The following is a 27,001-nucleotide window of genomic DNA, read 5'->3' on the forward strand; positions in this document are numbered from 1 at the left end:
ACTAACCTCTGGGTAGTCATTTCCAAGGAGACAATCAAGGGGGAGGTCTGTACTGACTACCACCCTTCTCCAGCTAAAAGTTCCACCCACTTCTATGGGCACAAAAGCCACAGGCCTATTAGTGACCCTGTCTGGGCTAACTCTTACTCTGGCCATCTCACCTGGGATGTACTGGTTTGAGAGCACCAGCCTGTCATGCACAATAGTGTGACTGGCACAAGTGTCTCTCAGGGCAGTGGCTGGGATTCCATTCACCAGTAGGTGGTGGAAGTGTCTACTTCCCTCTGGAATCTCCAACTCACCTGTTGGGCCCTTTTTCCAGTTGAAGGCTATGAAGACCTCCTCCTCTGAGGAGTCATCCCCCATGGCTACACTGGTCACCCCTGGGATTTTGCTAGGGGGTTTGTTTTTGGGACAAGAAGTGTCCTTGGTGTGGTGCCCTGTCTGTTTACAGTTATGGCACCATGCCTTAGTGGCATCCCAGCTCTTACCCTGGTACCCACCTTTGTTTTGGGTTGTGTCTCTGGGCCCACCCACCTGGTCTGGTTTTTGGGGGCCTACAGGGGACTCTTTTTCTTTGTTTCTAGTGTCACCCACTTTCTCCTGGGGAGGCTTTGTAACCCCTTTCTTTTGGTCACCCCCAGTGGAAGTTTTGGTAACCCTAGTCTTGACCCAGTGGTCTGCCTTCTTTCCCAATTCTTGGGGAGAAATTGGACCTAGGTCTACCAGATACTGATGCAACTTTTCATTGAAGCAGTTACTTAAAATGTGTTCTTTCATAAACAAATTATAAAGCCCAACATAGTCATACACTTCATTTCCAGTTACCCAACCATCCAGTGTTTTCACTGAGTAGTCAACATAATCAACCCAGGTCTGGCTCGAGGATTTTTGAGCCCCCCTGAATCTAATTCTATACTCCTCAGTGGAGAATCCAAAGCCCTCAATCAGGGTACCCTTCATGAGGTCATAAGATTCTGCATCTTTTCCAGAGAGTGTGAGGAGTCTATCCCTACACTTTCCTGTGAACATTTCCCAAAGGAGAGCACCCCAGTGAGATCTGTTCACTTTTCTGGTTACACAAGCCCTCTCAAAAGCTGTGAACCATTTGGTGATGTCATCACCATCTTCATATTTAGTTACAATCCCTTTAGGGATTTTCAACATGTCAGGAGAATCTCTGACCCTATTTATGTTGCTGCCACCATTGATGGGTCCTAGGCCCATCTCTTGTCTTTCCCTCTCTATGGCTAGGATCTGTCTTTCCAAAGCCAATCTTTTGGCCATCCTGGCTAACTGGATGTCCTCTTCACTGGAGTTATCCTCAGTGATTTCAGAGGTGTTGGTCTCTCCTGTGAGGGAACCAGGATCTCTGACTATTATTTTTGGAGTCAGGGTTTGAGAGACCCTGTTCTCCCTAGATAGGACTGGTAGGGGGGAATTTTCCTCCAAGTCACTATCCTCTTCCTCTGAGTTGCCACCCTCAGAGGGGTTGGCCTTTTCAAACTCTGCCAAAAGCTCCTGGAGCTGTATTTTGGTAGGTTTGGGGCCCATTGTTATTTTCTTTATTTTACAGAGTGACCTTAGCTCCCTCATTTTAAGATGGAGGTAAGGTGTGGTGTCGAGTTCCACCACAGTCACATCTGTGCTAGACATTTTGCTTCTAAAAGTTGGAATACTTTTTAAGAATCTACAACTGGTTCTAGAATCTAATTCAAACTTTTACAAACTTTTAAACTCTAAAAGAAATGCTAAACAGGATCTAACACAAGGCCCTAGCAGGTCTTTTAAGAATTTAGAAAACTTTTCAAATTGCAAAAATCAATTTCTAATGACAATTTTGGAATTTGTCGTGTGATCAGGTATTGGCTGAGTAGTCCAGCAAATGCAAAGTCTTGTACCCCACCGCTGATCCACCAATGTAGGAAGTTGGCTCTGTATGTGCTATTTCAAAGTAAGGAATAGCATGCACAGAGTCCAAGGGTTCCCCTTAGAGGTAAAATAGTGGTAAAAATAGATAATACTAATGCTCTATTTTGTGGTAGTGTGGTCGAGCAGTAGGCTTATCCAAGGAGTAGTGTTAAGCATTTGTTGTACATACACATAGACAATAAATGAGGTACACACACTCAAAGACAAATCCAGCCAATAGGTTTTGTTATAGAAAAATATCTTTTCTTAGTTTATTTTAAGAACCACAGGTTCAAATTTAACATGTAATATCTTGTTTGAAAGGTATTGCAGGTAAGTACATTAGGAACTTTGAATCATTTCAATTGCATGTATACTTTTCAAGTTATTGACAAATAGCTACTTTAAAAGTGGACACTTAGTGCAATTTTCACAGTTCCTGGGGGAGGTAAGTTTTTGTTAGTTTTACCAGGTAAGTAAGACACTTACAGGGTTCAGTTCTTGGTCCAAGGTAGCCCACCGTTGGGGGTTCAGAGCAACCCCAAAGTCACCACACCAGCAGCTCAGGGCCGGTCAGGTGCAGAGTTCAAAGTGGTGCCCAAAACGCATAGGCTAGAATGGAGAGAAGGGGGTGCCCCGGTTCCGGTCTGCTTGCAGGTAAGTACCCGCGTCTTCGGAGGGCAGACCAGGGGGGTTTTGTAGGGCACCGGGGGGGACACAAGCCCACACAGAAATTTCACCCTCAGCGGCGCGGTGGCGGCCGGGTGCAGTGTAGAAACAAGCGTCGGGTTTGCAATGTTAGTCTATGAGAGATCAACGGATCTCTTCAGCGCTGCAGGCAGGCAAGGGGGGGCTTCCTCGGGGAAACCTCCACTTGGGCAAGGGAGAGGGACTCCTGGGGGTCACTTCTCCAGTGAAAGTCCGGTCCTTCAGGTCCTGGGGGCTGCGGGTGCAGGGTCTTTTCCAGGCGTCGGGACTTAGGTTTCAGAGAGTCGCGGTCAGGGGAAGCCTCGGGATTCCCTCTGCAGGCGGCGCTGTGGGGGCTCAGGGGGGACAGGTTTTGGTACTCACAGTCGGAGAGTAGTCCGGGGGTCCTCCCTGAGGTGTTGGTTCTCCACCAGCCGAGTCGGGGTCGCCGGGTGCAGTGTTGCAAGTCTCACGCTTCTTGCGGGGAGTTGCAGGGGTCTTTAAAGCTGCTCCTTGAAACAAAGTTGCAGTCTTTTTGGAGCAGGTCCGCTGTCCTCGGGAGTTTCTGGTCGTCGTCGAAGCAGGGCAGTCCTCAGAGGATTCAGAGGTCGCTGGTCCCTTTGGAAGGCGTCGCTGGAGCAGAGTTCTTTGGAAGGCAGGAGACAGGCCGGTGAGTTTCTGGAGCCAAGGCAGTTGTTGTCTTCTGGTCTTCCTCTGCAGGGGTTTTCAGCTGGGCAGTCCTTCTTCTTGTTGTCGCAGGAATCTCATTTTCTAGGGTTCAGGGTAGCCCTTAAATACTAAATTTAAGGGCGTGTTTAGGTCTGGGGGGTTAGTAGCCAATGGCTACTAGCCCTGAGGGTGGGTACACCCTCTTTGTGCCTCCTCCCAAGGGGAGGGGGTCACAATCCTAACCCTATTGGGGGAATCCTCCATCTGCAAGATGGAGGATTTCTAAAAGTTAGAGTCACCTCAGCTCAGGACACCTTAGGGGCTGTTCTGACTGGCCAGTGACTCCTCCTTGTTATTCTCATTATTTTCTCCGGCCTTGCCGCCAAAAGTGGGGGCCGGGGCCGGAGGGGGCGGGCAACTCCACTAGCTGGAGTGTCCTGCGGTGCTGTGACAAAGGGGTGAGCCTTTGAGGCTCACCGCCAGGTGTTACAGCTCCTGCCTGGGGGAGGTGTTAGCATCTCCACCCAGTGCAGGCTTTGTTACTGGCCTCAGAGTGACAAAGGCACTCTCCCCATGGGGCCAGCAACATGTCTCTAGTGTGGCAGGCTGCTGGAACTAGTCAGCCTACACAGACAGTCGGTTAAGTTTCAGGGGGCACCTCTAAGGTGCCCTCTGGGGTGTATTTTGCAATAAAATGTACACTGGCATCAGTGTGCATTTATTGTGCTGAGAAGTTTGATACCAAACTTCCCAGTTTTCAGTGTAGCCATTATGGTGCTGTGGAGTTTGTGATTGACAAACTCCCAGACCATATACTCTTATGGCTACCCTGCACTGACAATGTCTAAGGTTTTGTTTAGACACTGTAGGGGTACCATGCTCATGCACTGGTACCCTCACCTATGGTATAGTGCACCCTGCCTTAGGGCTGTAAGGCCTGCTAGAGGGGTGACTGACCTATACTTGCATAGGCAGTGAGAGGCTGGCATGGCACCCTGAGGGGAGTGCCATGTCGACTTACTTGTTTTGTTCTCACTAGCACACACAAGCTGGCAAGCAGTGTGTCTGTGCTGAGTGAGAGGTCTCCAGGGTGGCATAAGACATGCTGCAGCCCTTAGAGACCTTCCTTGGCATCAGGGCCCTTGGTACTAGAAGTACCAGTTACAAGGGACTTATCTGGATGCCAGGGTCTGCCAATTGTGGATACAAAAGTACAGGTTAGGGAAAGAACACTGGTGCTGGGGCCTGGTTAGCAGGGTCCCAGCACACTTCTCAGTCAAGTCAGCATCAGTATCAGGCAAAAAGTGGGGGGGTAACTGCAACAGGGAGCCATTTCTTTACAATTAGCCAGTCGTCTAGATACGGGAATACATGTATTTGCTGCCTTCTGATGTGTGCAGCCACTACTGCTAGACATTTTGTAAAGACTCTTGGTGCGGTTGTTAAACCAAAAGGCAATACTTTGAATTGGTAATGTATTCCTTTGAATACGAACCGTAGGTATTTCCTGTGCGACGGATGTATTGGTATATGGAAATACGCGTCTTTGAGGTCTAAGGTTGTCATGTAGTCCTGTAGTTTTAGCTATGGTAACACTTCTTGTAGCGTGACCATGTGAAAGTGGTCTGATTTGATGTAGGTGTTTAGTATTCTGAGGTCTAGGATTGGTCTCAGTGTTTTGTCCTTTTTTGGTATTAAGAAGTACAGTGAATAGACTCCTGTGTTTGTTTGTGTGTTTGGTACTAATTCGATTGCATTCTTTCGCAATAGTGCTTGAACTTCTATTTCCAGAAGTTCGGAATGTTGTTTCGATAAATTCTGTGCTTTTGGTGGTATGTTTGGAGGGAATTGTAGGAATTCTATGCAATAACCATGTTGGATAATTGCTAAGACCCAAGTGTCTGTAGTTATTTCCTCCCATGCTTTGTAATAATGACCTATTCTTCCCCCCCACTGGTGTTGTGTGGAGTGGGTGAGTGACATCTGAGTCACTGCTTGGTTGTAGGGGTTTTGGGGCTTTGAAATTTTCCTCTATTCCTAGGGAATTGCCCTCCTCTGTATTGGCCCTGAAAGCCTCCCCTGTACTGTCCCTGGTAGCTGGACGGTGTTGCTTGCGAGGTGCTGGCTTGTGTGGCCTGACCCCGAAACCCCCCTCTAAAGGGTGTCTTGCGGAAGGTGCTGTAGGTTCCTCTGCTCTGCGGGGAGTAGAGTGCGCCCATGGCTTTAGCAGGGTCAGTGTCTTTTTTAAGTTTTTCGATTGCCGTGTCCACTTCTGGTCCGAACAGTTGTTTTTCGTTGAATGGCATATTGAGCACTGTCTGCTGTATCTCTGGTTTGAACCCAGACGTTCTTAGCCATGCGTGCCTTCTAATGGTCACAGATGTATTAATTGTTCTTGCAGCTGTGTCTGCAGCGTCCATAGAAGATCGTATCTGGTTATTTGATATGTTCTGTCCTTCCTCAACCACCTGCTTTGCCCTCTTTTGTAGTTCCTTGGGAAGATGCTCGATGAGGTGTTGCATCTCATCCCAATGGGCTCTGTCATAGCGCGCAAGTAGTGCTTGAGAGTTAGCGATGCGCCACTGGTTTGCAGCTTGTACTGCGACTCTTTTCCCAGCTGCATCGAACTTGCGGCTCTCTTTATCTGGGGGTGGTGCATCCCCAGATGTGTGGGAGTTGGCTCTTTTCCGAGCTGCTCCTACTACGACGGAATCTGGTGGCAGCTGTGTGGTGATGAAAACAGGGTCTGTAGGAGGTGCCTTATACTTCTTTTCCACCCTTGGCGTGATTGCCCTACTTTTGACCTACTATTTCCTTTGTGTGCCGAAGCATACCTGGCAGCATAGGCAGGCTTTGGTAGGAGCTGTGGGTGGAGGAGAGGGTGTTGAATAAAAAGTCATCCTCGACTTGTTCTGAGTGGAGGTTTACGTTGTGGAATTGTGCTGCTCTAGCCACCACTTGAGAGTATGCTGAGCTGTCTTCTGGTGGTGAGGGCTTCGTTGGATATGCCTCCGGACTGTTGTCCGACACTGGGGCGTCATATAAGTCCCAAGCGTCTTGATCCTGGTCACCTTGGCTCATGGTGGTGTGAGCCGGGGAATGTGACGGAGTTTGCACTGGTGAGACTTTAATTACAGGTGGAGGAGAGGGTGGCGGAGTCACCTTTTTCACCATTTTTGTTTGTGGCGCCTGGTCTGTTTGAAACTCCAGTCTCCTTTTTCTCATAATAGGGGGAAGGGTGCTTATTCTTCCTGTTCCCTGCTGTATGAAAATACGTTTTTGCGTATGGTCCACTTCGGTGGATTGCAGCTCTTCCTCAAACCTATGCTTTCGCATCTGAGAGGACAGTGATTGTTCCTCTGTATAAGAGCCTGGACCTGGGTCGGTTACGGGTTGTTTCGGCACCGAAACCCTGCCTGAATCTCTTTTCGGCTCCGAGGTGGCTTTTTTCTTTTTTGGAGTCGAAACCTCTCGGCGTCGATCTTCGTCGGTGCCGCTGTCTCGGCGTCGAGCCGCTTCTACACCGCTATCTCGGTGTCGTTGCTTTTCTCCAGCACTTTCTCGATCCCGAGAAGGCTGCGTGCCGGTGTCTCGACCGGAGTCGGACGATCTCGGCACTGTTTTGGCCTTTTTCGGTGCCGATGGTCGGTCACCGAATTTATGGGTGGAGCCATGGCCTGGTGGCAGTGGCGTCCCCTGGGCCTTGTCACTTTTCTTCTGTGTTGTTTTCGACGTCTTACTCACGGTTCTTTGATCGTCGAATTCCTCGGAGTCTGATTCGTGGATCGAAAAGGTTTCTTCTTCCTCTTGTTCCTCGAACTCTCGGTGCGCTGTCGGCGTGCACGCCATCTGAAGTCTCCTGGCTCGACGGTCACGGAGTGTCTTTCGGGACCGGAACGCACGACAGGCCTCGCAAGTCTCTTCACTGTGCTCAGGCGACAGGCACAGGTTACAGACCAATGTGCTGTGGCATTTGGGACAAAAACGGAACTGGGTCCGTTCCATCGACGTTGTTCGACACGCTGTCGGGCCGACCAGGCCCCGACGGGGGATCGAAAACTACCCCGAAGGGCACCGGAGCGCGTCGATCTTCGATGCAGTGTTGACTCTAACTACGCCGATCCCGAACGCAACAATACCGGCGAAAATCTTCCGATATTAACTAACTTTCCGTTCCGAAACTCGGAGAGACAGGAACACGTCCGAACCCGATGGCGGAAAGAAAACAATCGAAGATGGAGTCGACGCCCATGCGCAATGGAGACAGAAGGAGGAGTCACTCGGTCCCGTGACTCGAAAGACTTCTTCGAAGAAAAACAACTTGTAACACTCCGACCCAACACCAGATGGCGAGCTATGCAGAACATGTGTATCTACAGCGACAGATGCCATCGAACAAAGGGAAAACGCTTATGGGGGGAGAGCAGTGCACAACCAGTCTTCGATATACTGCACGGGATCATGTCCCTCGGTGCCCTCCGGCAGGCCCACCAAACTAACATTATTTCTACAGGATCTGCCCTCCGCACGCTGCTCCAGCATTAGTACTCTGTCCGTTAGTTCCTTCAGGGAAGTTTCCGGGCTGTTTGTTCTGAGCGGCAATGCTGTGACATCTTGCTCCACCATTGTCACCCTTTCTATGGTCTACATGCAGTAGACCCAGATCTGAGGAGACCGTGTCTATTTTGGACTCTAGTGAGATCCGCGTGTTGTTAATAGTCAACAGTACAGCCTCTAACTTGTCCACTAATGCACTGGGGCGCTCCGCATTAGCCATGGCAATCGCTGATTGTGGTGGGGATCCTCGATGTGGAGATGTAGGCGGTTGCCCTTCAGTTCGCTGGTGACCCACGGTTCGCAGCACATGTTGTTTGGGAGGTAATGAAGCAGTGCAGTGTGCCCCATGCCCAGCCATCAGCACGTCTCGCTGCAGCGTATAGCTCTTATGGGGGCTAAGCGACAGGAGGGCTGAGCTATTGGTGATGCATTCCACTGGCTACAGACAGGAATATAAGGGTGTTTCACCCCCAGGGTTAATCAGCTAAAGCATCCTCCTAAGGCCAGCACCCCAAAGCCAGCAACACTAGTCGCGTTATCAGGCCCTGCGCTATGCTATTGGCAGGTGTAGGAAGTTGGCTCTGTATGTGCTATTTCAAAGTAAGGAATAGCATGCACAGAGTCCAAGGGTTCCCCTTAGAGGTAAGATAGTGGCAAAAAGAGATAATACTAATGCTCTATTTTGTGGTAGTGTGGTCGAGCAGTAGGCTTATCCAAGGAGTAGTGTTAAGCATTTGTTGTACATACACCTAGACAATAAATGAGGTACACACACTCAGAGACAAATCCAGCCAATAGGTTTTTGTATAGAAAAATATCTTTTCTTAGTTTATTTTAAGAACCACAGGTTCAAATTCTACATGTAATATCTCATTCGAAAGGTATTGCAGGTAAGTACTTTAGGAACTTCAAATCATCAAAATTGCATGTATACTTTTCAAGTTATTCACAAATAGCTGTTTTAAAAGTGGACACTTAGTGCAATTTTCACAGTTCCTAGGGGAGGTAAGTATTTGTTAGGTTAACCAGGTAAGTAGGACACTTACAGGGCTTAGTTCTTGGTCCAAGGTAGCCCACCGTTGGGGGTTCAGAGCAACCCCAAAGTCACCACACCAGCAGCTCAGGGCCGGTCAGGTGCAGAGTTCAAAGTGGTGCCCAAAACACATAGGCTAGAATGGAGAGAAGGGGGTGCCCCGGTTCTGGTCTGCGTGCAGGTAAGTACCCGCGTCTTCGGAGGGCAGACCAGGGGGGTTTTGTAGGGCACCGGGGGGGACACAAGTCCACACAGAAATTTCACCCTCAGCAGCGCGGGGGCGGCCGGGTGCAGTGTAGAAACAGGCGTCGGGTTCGCAATGTTAGTCTATGAGAGATCTCGGGATCTCTTCAGCGCTGCAGGCAGGCAAGGGGGGGATTCCTCGGGGAAACCTCCACTTGGGGAAGGGAGAGGGACTCCTGGGGGTCACTTCTCCAGTGAAAGTCCGGTCCTTCAGGTCCTGGGGGCTGCGGGTGCAGGGTCTCTCCCAGGTGTCGGGACTTTAGGTTCAAAGAGTCGCGGTCAGGGGAAGCCTCGGGATTCCCTCTGCAGGCGGCGCTGTGGGGGCTCAGGGGGGACAGGTTTTGGTACTCACAGTATCAGAGTAGTCCTGGGGTCCCTCCTGAGGTGTTGGATCGCCACCAGCCGAGTCGGGGTCGCCGGGTGCAGTGTTGCAAGTCTCACGCTTCTTGCGGGGAGCTTGCAGGGTTCTTTAAAGTTGCTGGAAACAAAGTTGCCGCTTTTCTTGGAGCAGGTCCGCTGTCCTCGGGAGTTTCTTGTCTTTTCGAAGCAGGGGCAGTCCTCAGAGGATGTCGAGGTCGCTGGTCCCTTTGGAAGGCGTCGCTGGAGCAGGATCTTTGGAAGGCAGGAGACAGGCCGGTGAGTTTCTGGAGCCAAGGCAGTTGTCGTCTTCTGGTCTTCCGCTGCAGGGGTTTTCAGCTGGGCAGTCCTTCTTCTTGTAGTTGCAGGAATCTAATTTTCTAGGGTTCAGGGTAGCCCTTAAATACTAAATTTAAGGGCGTGTTTAGGTCTGGGGGGTTAGTAGCCAATGGCTACTAGCCCTGAGGGTGGGTACACCCTCTTTGTGCCTCCTCCCAAGGGGAGGGGGTCACAATCCTAACCCTATTGGGGGAATCCTCCATCTGCAAGATGGAGGATTTCTAAAAGTTAGAGTCACTTCAGCTCAGGACACCTTAGGGGCTGTCCTGACTGGCCAGTGACTCCTCCTTGTTTTTCTCATTATTTTCTCCGGCCTTGCCGCCAAAAGTGGGGCCTGGCCGGAGGGGGCGGGCAACTCCACTAGCTGGAGTGTCCTGCTGGGTTGGCACAAAGGAGGTGAGCCTTTGAGGCTCACCGCCAGGTGTGACAATTCCTGCCTGGGGGAGGTGTTAGCATCTCCACCCAGTGCAGGCTTTGTTACTGGCCTCAGAGTGACAAAGGCACTCTCCCCATGGGGCCAGCAACATGTCTCGGTTTGTGGCAGGCTGCTAAAACTAGTCAGCCTACACAGATAGTCGGTTAAGTTTCAGGGGGCACCTCTAAGGTGCCCTCTGGGGTGTATTTTACAATAAAATGTACACTGGCATCAGTGTGCATTTATTGTGCTGAGAAGTTTGATACCAAACTTCCCAGTTTTCAGTGTAGCCATTATGGTGCTGTGGAGTTCGTGTTTGACAGACTCCCAGACCATATACTCTTATGGCTACCCTGCACTTACAATGTCTAAGGTTTTGTTTAGACACTGTAGGGGTACCATGCTCATGCACTGGTACCCTCACCTATGGTATAGTGCACCCTGCCTTAGGGCTGTAAGGCCTGCTAGAGGGGTGGCTTACCTATACTGCATAGGCAGTGAGAGGCTGGCATGGCACCCTGAGGGGAGTGTCATGTCGACTTACTCGTTTTGTCCTCACTAGCACACACAAGCTGGCAAGCAGTGTGTCTGTGCTGAGTGAGAGGTCTCCAGGGTGGCATAAGACATGCTGCAGCCCTTAGAGACCTTCCTTGGCATCAGGGCCCTTGGTACTAGAAGTACCAGTTACAAGGGACTTATCTGGATGCCAGGGTCTGCCAATTGTGGATACAAAAGTACAGGTTAGGGAAAGAACACTGGTGCTGGGGCCTGGTTAGCAGGCCTCAGCACACTTTCAATTGTAAACATAGCATCAGCAAAGGCAAAAAGTCAGGGGGCAACCATGCCAAGGAGGCATTTCCTTACAGCAGGCAAGGGGGGGGGGGGGGGGGGGGGGGGGCGCGCAACACACATAACCGCTACAAATCATACCTGCTCAGTAGGGCACGTCCAACGGCTGCACTACGGTGTCCGGTGCCATGACTGCAGATAGTCAACAGCGTGCCGTCGAAAGAGTGGGCCAGGGCAGCAGTATCACCGGACGTGCCGGAGCAGGCCCTGGACATATATTCTCCCCCCTCTCTAAACTTCCCCTCCCCACGCAGCAGCCCTGCTTCCAGAGAGCCACTGCGATGGGTCCAGCAGCTGGCCACACCTGCGACCACCCTCCAGCCAGAGAGCCCGATCTGCAGGCACCTCAGGGAGCCTCCCGCATCCAGCTGCCCCAGCAGGGGATCTCCCGCAGTTACAGCACGCTCTGAAGCCCCACATGGTCTTCTCTCCATGAGAGCCACTCGCTCCGCTTGGGTCAATCTTTGGATCCAATACATTCCCACCTCTCCATGCCCGGGGTGCCACCGCTCCTCACCACCTCAGCCACTAGTGGTCACCGGGGGAAAAAAACGGGAGCCAGCGCCTGATGTCACAGCTCCTCAGCTTTCCTTACACACTGCCTTTTGCCAGTTTATCCCTGTGTGTCAGTCACTTCACTCAGGATACCTTAGTGGCGTAGCTGAGCTCCTCTATCAGACATCCGCCATGTTGGCTCCTCAAGCCACACCCCCTTGATTTTTTGTTTGATGGTGGAGTCGACTTAACCACCATTTGGTGTCACCTTGTGAAGTCGCCCTTCTTCCTCCAGACATTCCCACCTTTGGTTGCCATCTTCAGATTCTTTTTTTTTCTCCCCTTACTTCCATCTTCTTGGTGGAGGTGGGCGGGTCGCCTGTGAACCCAGAACATTCTTCAAGCTGCAAGACTACACCTACACGTAAGAAACTTTACGTACTCCTGTGGTGGCTGGGTTGAAGATGGGCAGTGATTTGTAAATAGATGTTGTAGAAGCCGCTCACCTACATGGGCTTCTCTGTTCACTTGGATATCAATACAATAATGTCTTGTAAACATGAGTACTGCTGACCGTGTTGCTGCCATGCAGATTTCCTGCAGTCGAGTATTTGCTTGCTCCTTTCTTCTGTGTAGTGTGTGCCTTTGGTGCCCTCAGCAAGGTTTCTCCCGCATTTGAATGGCACAACTGAATTGTTTGCAAAATCCATTTTGCTATTGTCTTCTTAGTTACTGGTTTTCCCAAATAACTATTGGCAAATGGCACATAGTTGTTGAGTTTTCTGCAAAGGCTTTGTCTTTTCAATATAGTAAATGATCAAACACCTTCCATCCAATGTATGCAAAGTTCCTTCAGCATGGATCTTATGATTTTGAAAAAAGCTTGGTATCTGTATACTTTGATTGATATGAAACAGACACCATCTTTGGTAGGAACTGTCCTTGTGATTTGAAAATATGGTTCCTGCATTGTGAGTGCTTGTAACTCCCTCTGTGTAATGGTGTAGTGAGGAAATGGCTACTAAAAAGGCAGTTTTTAAAGTTAGCCTCCGAAAAGTAGCTGCGTGTAATGGCTCAAAATGTGCTTTCATGAGTTGAGTTAGTACCACATTTAGATTCAATGTGGGTGTTGGCATTCTACTGGGAGGAGCTATGCTTTTTGCTCTTTCTAGGAACTTTCTTCCTATTTATCCCCTTGTGTATTCCACCCACTATTGCTGCTAAATGAACCTTTAAGGACGCATACATAAGACCTTCTTGTAAGAGATGAGTTAGTTATTTTTTAACTGTCATTTCTCTTGTGCTTTTCTACCATAATCCCTTTCTTGGACACCCAAGTAATGAAAATGTCACTTACCCAGTGTACATCTGTTCGTGGCATCAGTCGCAGTAGATTCGCATGTTCTGCAATAGCTCGCCATCTGGTGTTGGGCCGGAGTGTTACAAGTTGTTTTTCTTCGAAGAAGTCTTTCGAGTCACGGGACCGAGTGACTCCTCCTTTTGTCTCCATTGCGCATGGGCGTCGACTCCATCCTCGATTGTTTTTCCCCGCAGAGGGTGAGGTAGGAGTTGAATTGTAGTAATAGTGCCCATGCAATGGAGTGACTAAGTATGCACTTATTTAAGGTTGAGATGATACATATATAAATAATTGAAGGTAACTTCCAAACTGCTACAGGCTCCCGGGGAGGCGGGTGGGCACATGCGAATCTACTGCGACTGATGCCACGAACAGATGTACACTGGGTAAGTGACATTTTCAGTTCGATGGCATCTGTCGCCGTAGATACGCATGTTCTGCAATAGACTAGTAAGCAGTTATTTCCCCAAAAGCGGTGGATCAGCCTGTAGGAGTGGAAGTAGTCTGAAATAATGTCCTTAATACAGCTTGACCTACTGTGGCTTGTTGTGCGGATAACACGTCTACACAGTAGTGCTTGGTGAATGTGTGAGGCGTAGACCATGTGGCTGCCTTACATATTTCTTGCATTGGGATGTTTCCTAGAAAGGCCATGGTAGCACCTTTCTTTCTGGTTGAGTGTGCCCTTGGTGTAATGGGCAGCTGTCGTTTAGCTTTAAGGTAGCAGATTTGGATGCATTTAACTATCCATCTGGCTATACCTTGTTTCGAAATTGGGTTTCCTGCATGAGGTTTTTGAAATGCAATAAAGAGTTGTTTAGTCTTTCTGATGTTCTTTGTTCTGTCAATGTAATACATTAATGCTCTTTTGACATCTAATGTATGTAGTGCCCTTTCAGCTACGGTATCTGGCTGTGGAAAGAACACCGGAAGTTCCACTGTTTGATTTAGATGGAACGGTGAAATAACCTTTGGCAAAAATTTAGGATTGGTCCTTAGGACGACTTTATTTTTGTGTAGTTGTATAAAAGGTTCCTGTATAGTAAACGCCTGAATCTCGCTTACTCTTCTCAGGGAAGTAATGGCGATGAGAAATGCCACCTTCCAGGTTAGGAACTGTATGTCGCAGGAGTGCATGGGTTCAAAAGGTGGACCCATAAGTCTAGTTAGGACAACATTTAGGTTCCATGAAGGAACAGGTAGTGTTCTTGGTGGTATAATTCTCCTAAGGCCCTCCATGAATGCTTTAATGACTGGTATTTTATATAGGGAAGTTGAATAGGTAGTCTGCAGGTATGCAGATATTGCTGCAAGGTGAATCTTAATGGAAGAGAAAGCTAGGTTAGATTTTTGTAAGTGAAGCAAGTAACCCACTACATGTTCTGGAGTTGTGTGTAATGGTTGTATTTGATTAATATGGCAGTAGCAAACAAACCTCTTCCATTTACTTGCATAGCAGTGCCTGGTGGATGGCCTTCTTGCTTGTTTTATGACTTCCATACATTCTTGGGTAAGTTGTAAGTGCCCGAATTCTAGGATTTCAGGAGCCAGATTGCTAGATTCAGCGATGCTGGATCTGGGTGTCTGATCTTTTGGTTGTGCTGTGTCAACAGATCTGGCCTGTTGGGCAATTTGATGCAGGGTACCACTGATAGGTCTAGCAGCGTTGTGTACCAGGGTTGCCTTGCCCAAGTTGGTGCTATCAATATGAGTTTGAGTTTGCTTTGACTGAGTTTGTTTACCAGGTAAGGAAGGAGAGGGAGAGGAGGAAAAGCGTAAGCAAATATCCCTGACCAGTTCATCCATAGGGCATTGCCTTGGGATTGTTTGTGTGGGTATCTGGATGCGAAGTTTTGGCATTTTGCGTTCTCCCTTGTCGCAAACAAGTCTATCTGAGGTGTTCCCCAGAGTTTGAAATAAGTGTTCAGTATTTGGGGGTGAATTTCCCATTCGTGGACCTGTTGGTGATCTCGAGAGAGATTGTCTGCGAGTTGATTTTGTATCCCTGGTATAAACTGTGCAATTAGGCGAATTTGGTTGTGAATTGCCCAATGCCAAATTTTTTGTGCTAACAGGCTTAACTGCGTGGAGTGCGTCCCTCCCTGCTTGTTTAGATAATACATTGTTGTCATGTTGTCTGTTTTGACGAGAATGTATTTGTGAACTATTATTGGTTGGAAAGCTTTTAGTGCTTGAAAAACTGCAAGAAGTTCTAGGTGATTGATATGCAGTTTTGTTTGATGTACGTTCCATTGTCCTTGTATGCTGTGTTGATCGAGGTGTGCTCCCCACCCTGTCATGGAAGCATCTGTTGTTATTACGTATTGTGGCACTGGGTCTTGGAAAGGCCGCCCCTTGTTTAAATTTATGTTGTTCCACCACAGAAGCGAGAGGTAAGTTTGGCGGTCTATTAACACCAGATCTAGAAGGTGACCCTGTGCTTGAGACCACTGTGATGCTAGGCATTGTTGTAAGGGCCTCATGTGCAGTCTTGCGTTTGGGACAATGGCTATGCATGATGACATCATGCCTAGGAGTTGTAATACCATCTTTGCTTGTATCTTTTGTGTTGGATACATGCGTTGTATGATGGTGTTGAAATTTTGAATTCTTTGTGGACTTGGAGTGGCTACTCCTTTTGATGTGTCTATTATGGCTCCCAGGTATTGTTGTACCTTGCGTGGCAGAATTTTGGATTTTGTGAAATTGACGGTGAACCCTAGTTTGAAGAGGGTTTGTATGATATGATTCGTGTGATTTGAGCACTCTATTAACGAATGGGCCTTGATTAGCCAGTCGTCTAGATATGGGAACACATGTATTTGCTGTCTTCTGATGTGTGCAGCGACTACCGCTAGACATTTGGTAAAGACTCTTGGTGCGGTTGTTAATCCGAAAGGCAGTACCTTGAATTGGTAATGTATTCCTTTGAATACAAACCTTAGGTATTTCCTGTGCGATGGGTGTATTGGTATATGGAAATAAGCATCCTTGAGGTCTAAAGTTGCCATGTAGTCGTGCAGCTTTAGCAATGGCAATACTTCTTGTAGTGTGACCATGTGGAAGTGGTCTGATTTGATGAAAGTGTTGACTACTCTGAGGTCTAGGATTGGTCTCAGTGTTTTGTCCTTCTTTGGTATCAGAAAGTACAGTGAGTAAACTCCTGTGTTTATTTGTGTGTTTGGCACTAATTCGATTGCATTCTTTTGCAATAGTGCCTGCACTTCTATCTCTAGGAGATTGGAATGGTGTGTTGTTAAATTTTGTGCTTTTGGTGGTATGTTTGGAGGGAACTGTAGAAATTCTATGCAGTAACCATGTTGGATAATTGCTAGAACCCAAGTGTCTGTAGTGATTTTCTCCCATGCTCTGTAATAATGACCTATTCGTCCCCCCACTGGTGTTGTGTGGAGGGGGTGAGTGACATGTGAGTCACTGTTTAGTAGTAGGGGTTTTGGGGCTTTGGAATCTTCCTCTATTTCTAGGGAATTGCCCTCCTCTATATTGTCCCCGAAAACCTCCTCTATACTGTCCTTGGTAACTGGACGGTGTGGCTTGTGAGGTGCTGGCTTGTGTGCTTTGACCCCGAAACCCCCCTCGAAAGGGCGTTTTACGGAATGAGCTGTAATTCCCTCTGCTCTGCGGGGAGTAGAGTGCGCCCATGGCTTTGGCAGTGTCCGTATCTTTTTTGAGTTTCTCAATTGCTGTGTCCACTTCTGGACCGAACAGTTCTTTTTCATTAAAAGGCATATTGAGAACTGCTTGTTGAATCTCTGGTTTAAATCCAGACGTTCGGAGCCATGCATGCCTTCTGATAGTTATAGATGTATTAATTGTCCGTGCAGCTGTATCTGCAGCGTCCATGGAGGAGCGGATCTGGTTGTTGGAGATGGCCTGTCCCTCCTCAACCAATTGTTTTGCCCTATTTTGGAAGTCTTTGGGCAGATGTTCAATGAGATGTTGCATCTCGTCCCAGTGGGCTCTGTCATAGCGCGCAAGTAGTGCCTGGGAGTTCGCGATGCGCCACTGGTTTGCAGCTTGTGCTGCGACTCTCTTACCAGCTGCATCAAACTTGCGGCTTTCTTTATCTGGGGGTGGTGCATCTCCAGATGTGTGAGAGTTGGCCCTTTTTCTAGCTGCTCCTACAACAACAGAGTCTGGTGGCAGCTGTGTTGTGATGAAAGCCGGGTCCGTAGGAGGCGGCTTATACTTTTTTTCCACCCTTGGTGTGATTGCCCTACTTTTGACCGGGTCCTTAAATATGTCTTTTGCGTGCCGGAGCATACCAGGGAGCATAGGCAGGCTTTGGTAGGAGCTGTGGGTGGAGGAGAGTGTGTTGAACAAGAAATCATCCTCGACCTGTTCTGAGTGGAGGCTTACGTTGTGAAATTGTGCTGCTCTAGCCACCACCTGAGAGTACGCGGTGCTGTCTTCTGGTGGAGATGGTTTTGTAGGATATGCCTCTGGGCTGTTATCTGACACTGGGGCGTCGTATAGGTCCCATGCGTCCTGGTCTTGGTCACCCTGGCTCATGGTGGTGTGAGCTGGGGAGTGTGATGGCGTTTGTGCTGGTGAAACGTTAATCACGGGCGGAGGAGAGGGTGGTGGTGTAACTCTTTTCACCACTTTTGGTTGTGGTGCTTGTTCCGTCTGGAACTCCAACCTTCTCTTTCTCCTAATGGGGGGAAGGGTGCTTATTTTCCCTGTCCCCTGCTGAATGAAGATACGCTTTTGCGTATGGTCCGCATCAGTTGCTTGTAGCTCTTCCTCAAACCTATGCTTCTGCATTTGGGAGGTTAGCGAGTGCTCTTCTGTATAAGAGCCTGAAGCTGGGTCGCTTGCAGTTTGTTTCGGCATCGAAACTTTGTCTGCGTGTTTTTTCGGCTCCGAGGTGACTTTTTTCCTTTTCGGGGCCGAAACCTCTCGGCGTCGATCTGTTTCGGTGCCGCTGTCTCGGCGTCGAGCCGTGTCCACACCGGCATCTCGGTGTCGAGGCTTGTCTCCAGCACTTTCTCGGTCCCGAGAAGGCTGCGTGCCGGTGTCTCGACCGGAGTCGGACGATCTCGGCACCGTTTGGGCCTTTTTCGGTGCCGACGGTCGGTCACCGATTTTATGGGTTGAGCCATGGCCTGGTGGCAGTGGCGTCCCCTGGGCCTTGTAAATGTTTCTTTGTGTGGTTTTCGACGTCTTACTCACGGTTTGTGTATCGTCGAATCCTTCGGAGTCTGAGTCTTGGATCGAGAAGGTACCTTCCTCTTCCTGTTCCTCGAACTCCCGTCGGGCTGTCGGTGCGGACGCCATTTGAAGTCTTCTGGCTCGACGGTCTCGGAGTGTTTTTCGGGACCGGAACGCACGACAGGCCTCGCAGGTGTCTTCGCTGTGCTCAGGTGACAGGCACAGGTTGCAGACCAAGTGTTGGTCTGTGTAGGGGTATTTATTGTGGCATTTGGGGCAGAAACGGAAAGGGGTCCGTTCCATCGGCGTTCCTCAGCACGCGGTCGGGCCGACCAGGCCCCGACGGAGGATCGAAAAACTATCCCGAAGGGTACCGGAGCTCTTCGATCTTAGATGCGGTGTTGAATGTAAGTACGCCGATCCCGAACGCAACAATACCGACGAAAATCTTCCGAAATTAACTATTTTTTCTGTTCCGAAACTCGGAGCGACAGGAACACGTCCGAACCCGATGGCGGAAAAAAAACAATCGAGGATGGAGTCGACGCCCATGCGCAATGGAGACAAAAGGAGGAGTCACTCGGTCCCGTGACTCGAAAGACTTCTTCGAAGAAAAACAACTTGTAACACTCCGGCCCAACACCAGATGGCGAGCTATTGCAGAACATGCGTATCTACGGCGACAGATGCCATCGAACATATCTTTTCCATTTTCACTGCTCCATCGGTTGAAAAAGAAACGTGCTCTCTGTAACTTCCCTCTTCGGCAGCTCCATGTCGACGATCTGTCCCAGTTAGATTAATTTCGCACCGAAAATCTTCCAACTTCTTCTAATATTTTTCCTCCGTGCTGGAGACCTCTCTGAAAACATCAAGATCCAACAGTGGAAAAAAATAATCTGAAGATGGCGACCAAAGGTGGGAACATCCGAAGGAAGAAGAACCACGTCACAAGGGGACACCAAATGGTGGTTCCCGCGATGCCCACCAACAAACAAAAAATCAAAAGAGAAGGACTACAAAACAGAGGAGAATTCCAGACCCAACAACTAGGTGGAGGAATAATGCACAAGATGCAATTTAAGAAAAGATTAATGCTGCAACACCTCCCATCAGCGTTAGCTGCAACTTGCTCTAACCGCCTGACTCCCTTTGCAGGCAGCAATTCTTCTGCCCATGGTGTACATCGTGAGAAGGCAGTGTGCCCCCTTTGTCCAGTGGACTGATGGCTTTCTCATCTGTGAAGGCTTAATATACTTAGGATATTTCAAATATGAACACTTTCAACTAGGCAAGTTGTTTTTCTAACAAATTCATTACGAATAGTTAACTTAAAAAGAGATGAATTAGAATATGTAATTTTGAGTTAATACCTTTACTTGTAGTAGAGCTACTAACAATGGATTAAACACTGTAACAGACATATGCTTTTAAAAATAGAATGAGTACTTAAACCATTCAATTGAAGGCTTCAAAAAGAGAAATGGATTACTTCCAGAAGAGGGGATTACAAATCGTTCTGATAGTGTAAGGTTCAACTACAGAATACGGGTGGTAGAAATTGGCTAAAAAAAATGAGCATGTTTCTAGATCATAAGCCCCACTGGGGATTACACAAAGTATTGCTCATGGTTTAAAAGGATGCAAGCAATATTTTTTTTGCTAGATAGTACTTCCAACACTTCCTACACAAATATCACTTATGCAACACAAGGAGATTTGCAATATAAACTGACCATAAACGGGTGTTTTCCCAGGAAGAATCACAACCACCAGCTGTAGACCAGAATATGTATTCTTTAGATGTCTGAACATGGGTTCCACACTATCTGCTCCCTGTGCATATTTACAGAAACAAGGTTGGCCCTGGATGGGCATTCCAGCATCTCGCGAAATCTTTCTCAATTGTTCTGTAAAAGATCTAAAAGATGTGCATTAATTGGAAAGGGTCAGCATAACAGACGAAGCAAACACTTTTGCTTAAAACTATATTATTCTAGATCAGTGAAGCTTTGAGGACTTGAGTGTCAGGTGTTCCACCATCACATCAACACATCAGTCCTTGTAATGATAGAAAACATTAGCTTAGATGCTTCATCTGGAAAGTAAACGGGTTGCACGCATTGTGAAGAACAAGAAGATAACTGCATATATCAACAGAACAAAGGAAACCTTTTGATACCACAGGGTGAGGGAATTTGTCAATACGCTACAGCTTGCGCCTCGGGCTCCAGAACAATGAACACAATGGGATAGAAATCCACTGCTTTCAGTTGCTGACTGACTGATGCGGGGGGATTTGCTACTGTGAAAGGGCAAAATCTAAAATACAATGTCTTATAAATACTTATAGAGCCAACTTTGATTACCCTAAGTTACAGAAACTATTCCTTTTAAATTTACATGTTAGTATTTCTGTAAGGTCATGATTCGGTAGAACATATGTAAATAGTTTGGAGTGATCCGAATATCATACTAAATATCAATAGGAATAGATCACCTTGAGAACATTACAACTATTCGAAGGGGTGACACAAGGTGGGCAAGTATGAAACTTTTTAAGGTGACTGATGCTGCCAGTCAGGTTCACCCAGAGGAGAAACAAGTTACATCTTACACTTAAGTCCATGACTTGTCAAGAACAGCTCATTTCTTGGAGGAATATTCGTTGAAACCACTGTGAAGTTAAAAATTCACATACGCCTTCATCCCGGTCTAGCAGAGAGGTACTTCCATATAGGTAGGCTCAGACCAGAGCAACACTTAATCTAGATACATTATCTCAACATTGTTTTTCACAAACTGAATGACTGAATTATAAAACATATATTTGGGAAAAATGTTCTACTGGGAACAGGCATGATGTTATTAGAAAAAAACACTCATGCATATTTGATGTGAATTTGCATCTCCATGTTTAAGAAAGGTGCTGTTACATGAACTTGTAATCAATAGGAGTCACTCACAAACTGCTCATTACTTCAAAAAATGGGACAAATCTGAGAAAAGATGATGAGATTGTAACTATAGTGCAGAACGCAATAGCCAGGAAGCAGGCTGTGGGAAATCAGATGGGGGAGGCTCTGGCATTGTTTACAAGAAATGAAAAGAGCCTGGGTAAACAGACGTAACAAATAAAACATACTGAACACAATAACTAGAAAAATCAAGGATGAATTTATAAAGACAATTCTAACTTTGCGTATATTGAAACAAACGGTGAATCTCACCATGCTGGGCCCCCACAATGGCTAATGTGGATTTGAATTGTGTGTGTGGCTACTCAGGGTGTAGAGTTTTGTAAGTATTATGCAAAGATACTGCCAAGCTCACGAATGCAACATGGAGGGGCACTTTTGTTTGGTACATCAATGTGTTGTAATTTGAGAAGAAAGGATGACTTTATAGCTTAAGTTATATAGGGCTCCTAAACAGTTGTGTTAACCACCACTGCTGGGAAGGAATACACTCTAGAATCATACCTATTTCAAGGCAGCACCAGAAAGCTTCATTCAGAAGCTACTTACCTGAGAAATAATTTGCCTTGCGCACAAGCAGCATTCAATGTCAAAGTAGACAGTTGAATAGGGTTCCCACACTCTATGGAGAGCAGGATATCCATAGAAATAAATGTAACTTCCCAGCTTTGGTAACACGTGGTATACTCTTATCAGGATTTTACTTTTACTTAGTTTAGAAGGCTATAGGTTTAATTGAGGCGCTAGACTGTTCATCTACAGTTCTAATCTTTAATGAAATTATTCCAGCAAGTTTTCATTTTGAGGTACCAGAAGATCAGTAATCTCACATTCACACTTATTGTAGGAAAGTAGCCTCTTTCTAGCTTGGTTACCCTCACTTTTGACCTGTTTGTCAGTGTGTTTGACTGTGTTCACTGGGATCCTGCTAACCAGGACCCCAGTGACTGTGCTCTCTACTCTAAATTTGGTTGCTGGTTACCTTTTACCCCCACAATTGGCATATGGTGCCCCCATGTAAGTCCCTAATATATGGTACCTATGTGGGGCTCCAGGGGATCCCTATGAGCTGCAGCACTTATGCTGCCACCCAGTGGGAGCCCATGCAAAGGATGCTGCAGGACTGCAATTGCAGTATGTGTAAACTGGGTGCATGCACCCGTGTTCACTACAGGTCACTGCACCAGGTCACTATAAGTCACCCCTATGGTAGAAAACCTCAGCCCAGATGGCAGAATGCAGGAAACTGTGTGTGAGGGCACCCATGCACTAGGAGAGATGCTCCCACGAACTCTAGACCCATTTTACTGGACTTTGGAGTGTGAGGACGCCATTTTATATATGTACTGGACATAGGTCACTACCTCTGTACAGCCACATAATGGTAATTCCGAACCTGGGCATGTTTGGTATCAAACATGTCGCAATCATACCCAAATACTGTTGCAAGTATTGGAAGTGTGATCCTATGCAATTTGGGGCTCCTTAGAGGATCCCCAACATGGCTATTACCAGTCTTACAGGGTTTTTCCGGGCAGCCCTGCAGCTGCCATCCCTCAGACAGGTTTCTGCCCTCCTGTAGCTTGAGATGCTCAAGCCCAGAAAGGCAGAACAAATGATTTCTGTTGGGAGAGGGGTGCTACACCCTTCCCCTTTGGGAATAGGTGTTACAGGCTTGGGAGGGGTACTCTCCCAATGCTTCGAAGGGCACATTTGGTGCACTCCTTGCATAAAGCAGTTTACACTGGTTTAGAGACCCCCCCAGTCCCTTCTCTGGCGCGAAACTGGACAATGGAAAGGTGAGTGACCACTCCCCTGTCCATCACCACCCCAGGGGTGGTGCTTAGAGCACCTCCCGACGGTCCCTGGGTTCTGCCACTTCATTCCAAGGTTGAAAGGGAACTCTGGGAGCATCCAAGTTGCCAAGTCAGGCAGGTGTCATCAGAGCCTCCTCTTGATAGGTGCTTACCTGGTTACATGACCAATCCTCCTTTCAGTGCTATTTAGGGTCTTCTTCTGGGGTGGGTCCACAGATTCGGCATGCAAGATTCCAGCAGGACTCCTCTGCAAGTTCTGCTCCGACTTCTGGCCTCCCGAACCGCGACTGGACCCTACAGGAACCTATAAGCTGCAGATCCACAAGGACGACTCTTCTGCAACGTTGTATCCAGACTTCCTGCCAGTTTTGCAAGATTTCCCCGGCCGTGCATCCTCAGAAGACTGCTACTTCTCAGCCTGCACAAGAAGAAGAAATCTCCCTTGGGGTGAAGGCATCACTCCCCTGTAACTAGAGGTACCTGGCTGCAATGACGACCGGCTGCGTGGATCTCCCCTCATCAAGAGTGGCATGGGACCTGCATCACGGGTGGTGGTCCGGAGAGTCTCCCTTGATCCTCTCTGCCAGCTGTCACACTTTGGTGGTCGTAAGTCCTTTCCACTCCATGCAAAACCGAACTCCTGTGCACCGCGTCCTTTGCAGCTGCCAAGGCTGGTTTGCTTCACCTCCACGGGGAACTTCAGGCGATGTGTAGCTCCAGCCCCCAGCACTCACTCCCTCCTGCAACTCCTGGGCCTCTGCGTGGTTCTCGGGTGACGTGGGAGCAACTTTTGTGGTGCTGCGTGGGCTGCTTCAGCGACTTCTGTGTCCCTGTCCTGTGGGACACTTGTGGGTGCTGCCTCTTCTCCTGTGGGCCTTCTGCGACATGGAGGGCCCCCTGTGACTCCCCTCTTGGACCTTTCTGGTCACCAGTAGCACCTCTTTTCGTCACACCGCGAATTTGCCTTTGCCAAGGTTTGTTGGTCGAATTCCTGCACAGACACACGAATACAATCTTCCTTCCAGCGTGGGATTCTATCTGCATCCATCAAAAACTCTTCTCCGGTTTCTGGGCTACAGTGCTGACCTGTTCTTCACCATCAACCAACTCCTGCATCTTCAGTGTGGTGGGTAGGGTTTCCTGCCCCTACTGGACTCTGTTGTGCCATCTGGACTTGGTCCCCTCTCTCCACAGGTGTTCTTTCTTCAGGAATCTACACCTGGTTTTCTTGCAGCCTTCTCTGGATGTCTTCTTTTTCTTTTCTTTTCCTCCTTTTGGGTGGTTTGGGGAAAATCCAGTGTTTTACTCCTGCATTCCTGGTCGCTGGGGGGTACTGTGTTACTTACCTTTGTAGTTTTCTAATACCCCCAGCTTCCCTCTACACATCTTACTTACTTGGGTGGGGGTACCTTGTTCGCATTCCACTTTTTTAGTGTATGGTTTGTGCTTGCCCTAGGGTCACTATGGGTTATTCCTGTTTGCACTGTTTTCTAACCTTTTCTATGCCCATTTCTGATTACTAGTGTATATATTCAGTGTATTACTTAACTCTTAAGGGTGGGTCACCTGTCTAGTAATTTGTGGTGATTTGTTCCAAAAATAAAGCACCTTTATTTTTGCACAACTGAGTGTTTTCTTTCGTGTGTAAGTGCTTTGTGACTACAGTGGTATTGCATGAGCTTTGCATGTCTCCTAGATAAGCCTTGGCTGCTCATCCACAGCTACCTCTAGAGAGCCTGGCTTCTAGACACTGCCTACACAACACTAATAGGGGACACCCGAAACTGGTATAAGGTGTAAGTACCATAGGTACCCACCACACTCCAGGCCAGCTTCCTACACTTACGATCTGTTCCAAACAAGATTCTTAATGTTGGATAAACTGAAACAAGGGAATAATCTAAAGCTATCTGACAGCTTATCACCCACAGGAATGGAGTACATGGAACTGTGCATAAGGCTTATGTCAATGAAATCACATAACAGGCTGCACTTTCCGTGCTGCTCATCAGGAGCATACTTATAACCTGGTAACTGAACCTGGTCACTGCAAGTGGCCTCATGCCGGATTAAATGTGCTGTCTAAACATAAAAAAAACGTGTGTGATTAATTAGCAAAAAAGTCCAGGGTTACGATTTTAGTGCAGAAAATTATAGTTAAAAAGAACAGTATAATTACTATGATTGTTTTTTATCTGAAACCAGTTGTTATACTGTCCAAATGTACTACTATTTAGCTGTTAACTGAACCTCAAAACTGCAAGACCAGTGGCAATCATGTACAGATAGCAATGGATAATCAGTAAGACAGAAAACACTCTGATAGTGAATGATCTCTAACACACCAAACCCACTGAGCACAAAATTAAACAAGTCTGCAGGTCCCATTGCCTAACTGAGTTAGTGGAGTCACTTTACTGTCCCTAAAGATGATTTGTCTGTGACTCTGCATTTTATCAAATCAGCTTGTTTTCCTTATTTCCACCTCTACTGGGTGAATGTGGAATTCAGTCTCTAAATTACCACCACTAAACACATTGCATGTGTCACCTCTCTGTTTAAGATTTTTTTTTTTTTTTTTTTTAATCACGACTGCACAGGATATGTGCCATCCAGCAACAGCTTCATGTGCTTGGTTGCTGTGTGATCTGAGTTTTAATCCAAGTCTCACTGGGAATGCCCCCCCGGCATCCTGCCTTCAACTACTACCTGAATGTATTGAAAATGAATGTTTTAACCTGGCCTTTATATAAACAATGCTGGTGGTGTGACCACACCATAACTCCCAGAATCCTAACTTAACTCTCACTGTACTTTTGTTTACACAATTGGCACACCCTGGCATCCAGGTAAGTCCCTTGTAACTGGTACCCCTGGTACCAAGGGCCCTGATGCCAGGGAAGGGCTGCAGCATATCTTATGCCACCTTGGGGACCCTTCACTCAGCACAGACACACTGCTTGCCAGCTTGTGTGTGCTGGTGAGGACAAAACGAGTAAGTCGACATGGCACTCCCCTCAGGGTGCCATGCCAACCACACACTGCCTGTGCAGTATAGATAAGTCACCCATCTAGCAGGCCTTACAGCCCTAAGGCAGGGTGCACTATACCATAGGTGAGGGCACCAGTGCATGAGCACTGTGCCCCTACAGTGTCTAAGCAAAACCTTAGACATTGTAAGTGCAGGGTAGCCATAAGAGTATATGGTCTGGGAGTCTGTCACGAACTCCACAGCACCATAATGGCTACACTGAAAACTAGGAAGTTTGGTATCAAACTTCTCAGCACAATAAATGCACACTGATGCCAGTGTACATTGTATTGTAAAATATGATTGTGATCTTCGTCTGTCAGTGGCTACTCAATAAATTCCCTTTAAATCTTCTTGAAATGATTTACCTGTAATAGTGAAATTGATTTCATGATTGTTGAAAGGATTTCTTTTTCAAGACCAAAGGTGAAAAAAGATGCCATTTCTTGGAACTTAGGCTTTGAATCATTGGAGGAGGATTCTTTAAAGATTATAACACATACATGTTCCTTTCTGTTAGCAATAACATTTGGCCAGAGATTGTGGAAACTAAATTCCTCAAGGTTCAGTCTCCTTGTTTGAAGATGTAGGAAGTTGGCTCTGTATGCACTATTTCAAAGTAAGGAATAGTATGCACAGAGTCCAAGGGTTCCCCTTAGAGGTAAGATAGTGGCAAAAAGAGATAATACTAATGCTCTATTTTGAGGTAGTGTGGTCGAGCAGTAGGCTTATCAAAGGAGTAGTGTTAAGCATTTGTTGTACATACACATAGACAATAAATGAGGTACACACACTCAGAGACAAATCCAGCCAATAGGTTTTGTTATAGAAAAATATCTTTTCTTAGTTTATTTTAAGAACCACAGGTTCAAATTTTACATGTAATATCTCATTTGAAAGGTATTGCAGGTAAGTACTCTAGGAACTTTGAATCATTACTTTAGCATGAATACTTTTTACATAAAACACAATAAGCTGTTTTAAAAGTGGACACAGTGCAATTTTCACAGTTCCTGGGGGAGGTAAGTTATTGTTAATTTTCACAGGTAAGTAAGTCACTTACAGGTTTTAGTTTTTGGTCCAAG

At 47.3% G+C, this 27,001-nt stretch overlaps 1 protein-coding gene across 4 annotated transcripts in view; it reads right to left on the minus strand.

Annotated features, from left to right (window-relative positions):
- Positions 1–27,001, minus strand: part of AGO2 (argonaute RISC catalytic component 2) — a 517,474-nt gene that overhangs the window by 227,183 nt on the left and 263,290 nt on the right. For all 4 annotated transcript variants that reach the window (XM_069220804.1, XM_069220806.1, XM_069220805.1 and 1 more), the window contains exon 12: positions 19,827–20,011. In XM_069220804.1, the coding sequence (XP_069076905.1) occupies positions 19,827–20,011 (185 nt within the window). The remainder of the gene's footprint in view (positions 1–19,826; positions 20,012–27,001) is intronic.

This window comes from Pleurodeles waltl, chromosome 2_2 (assembly GCF_031143425.1).
Source record: "Pleurodeles waltl isolate 20211129_DDA chromosome 2_2, aPleWal1.hap1.20221129, whole genome shotgun sequence".
NCBI classification, from domain to species: domain Eukaryota; kingdom Metazoa; phylum Chordata; class Amphibia; order Caudata; family Salamandridae; genus Pleurodeles; species Pleurodeles waltl.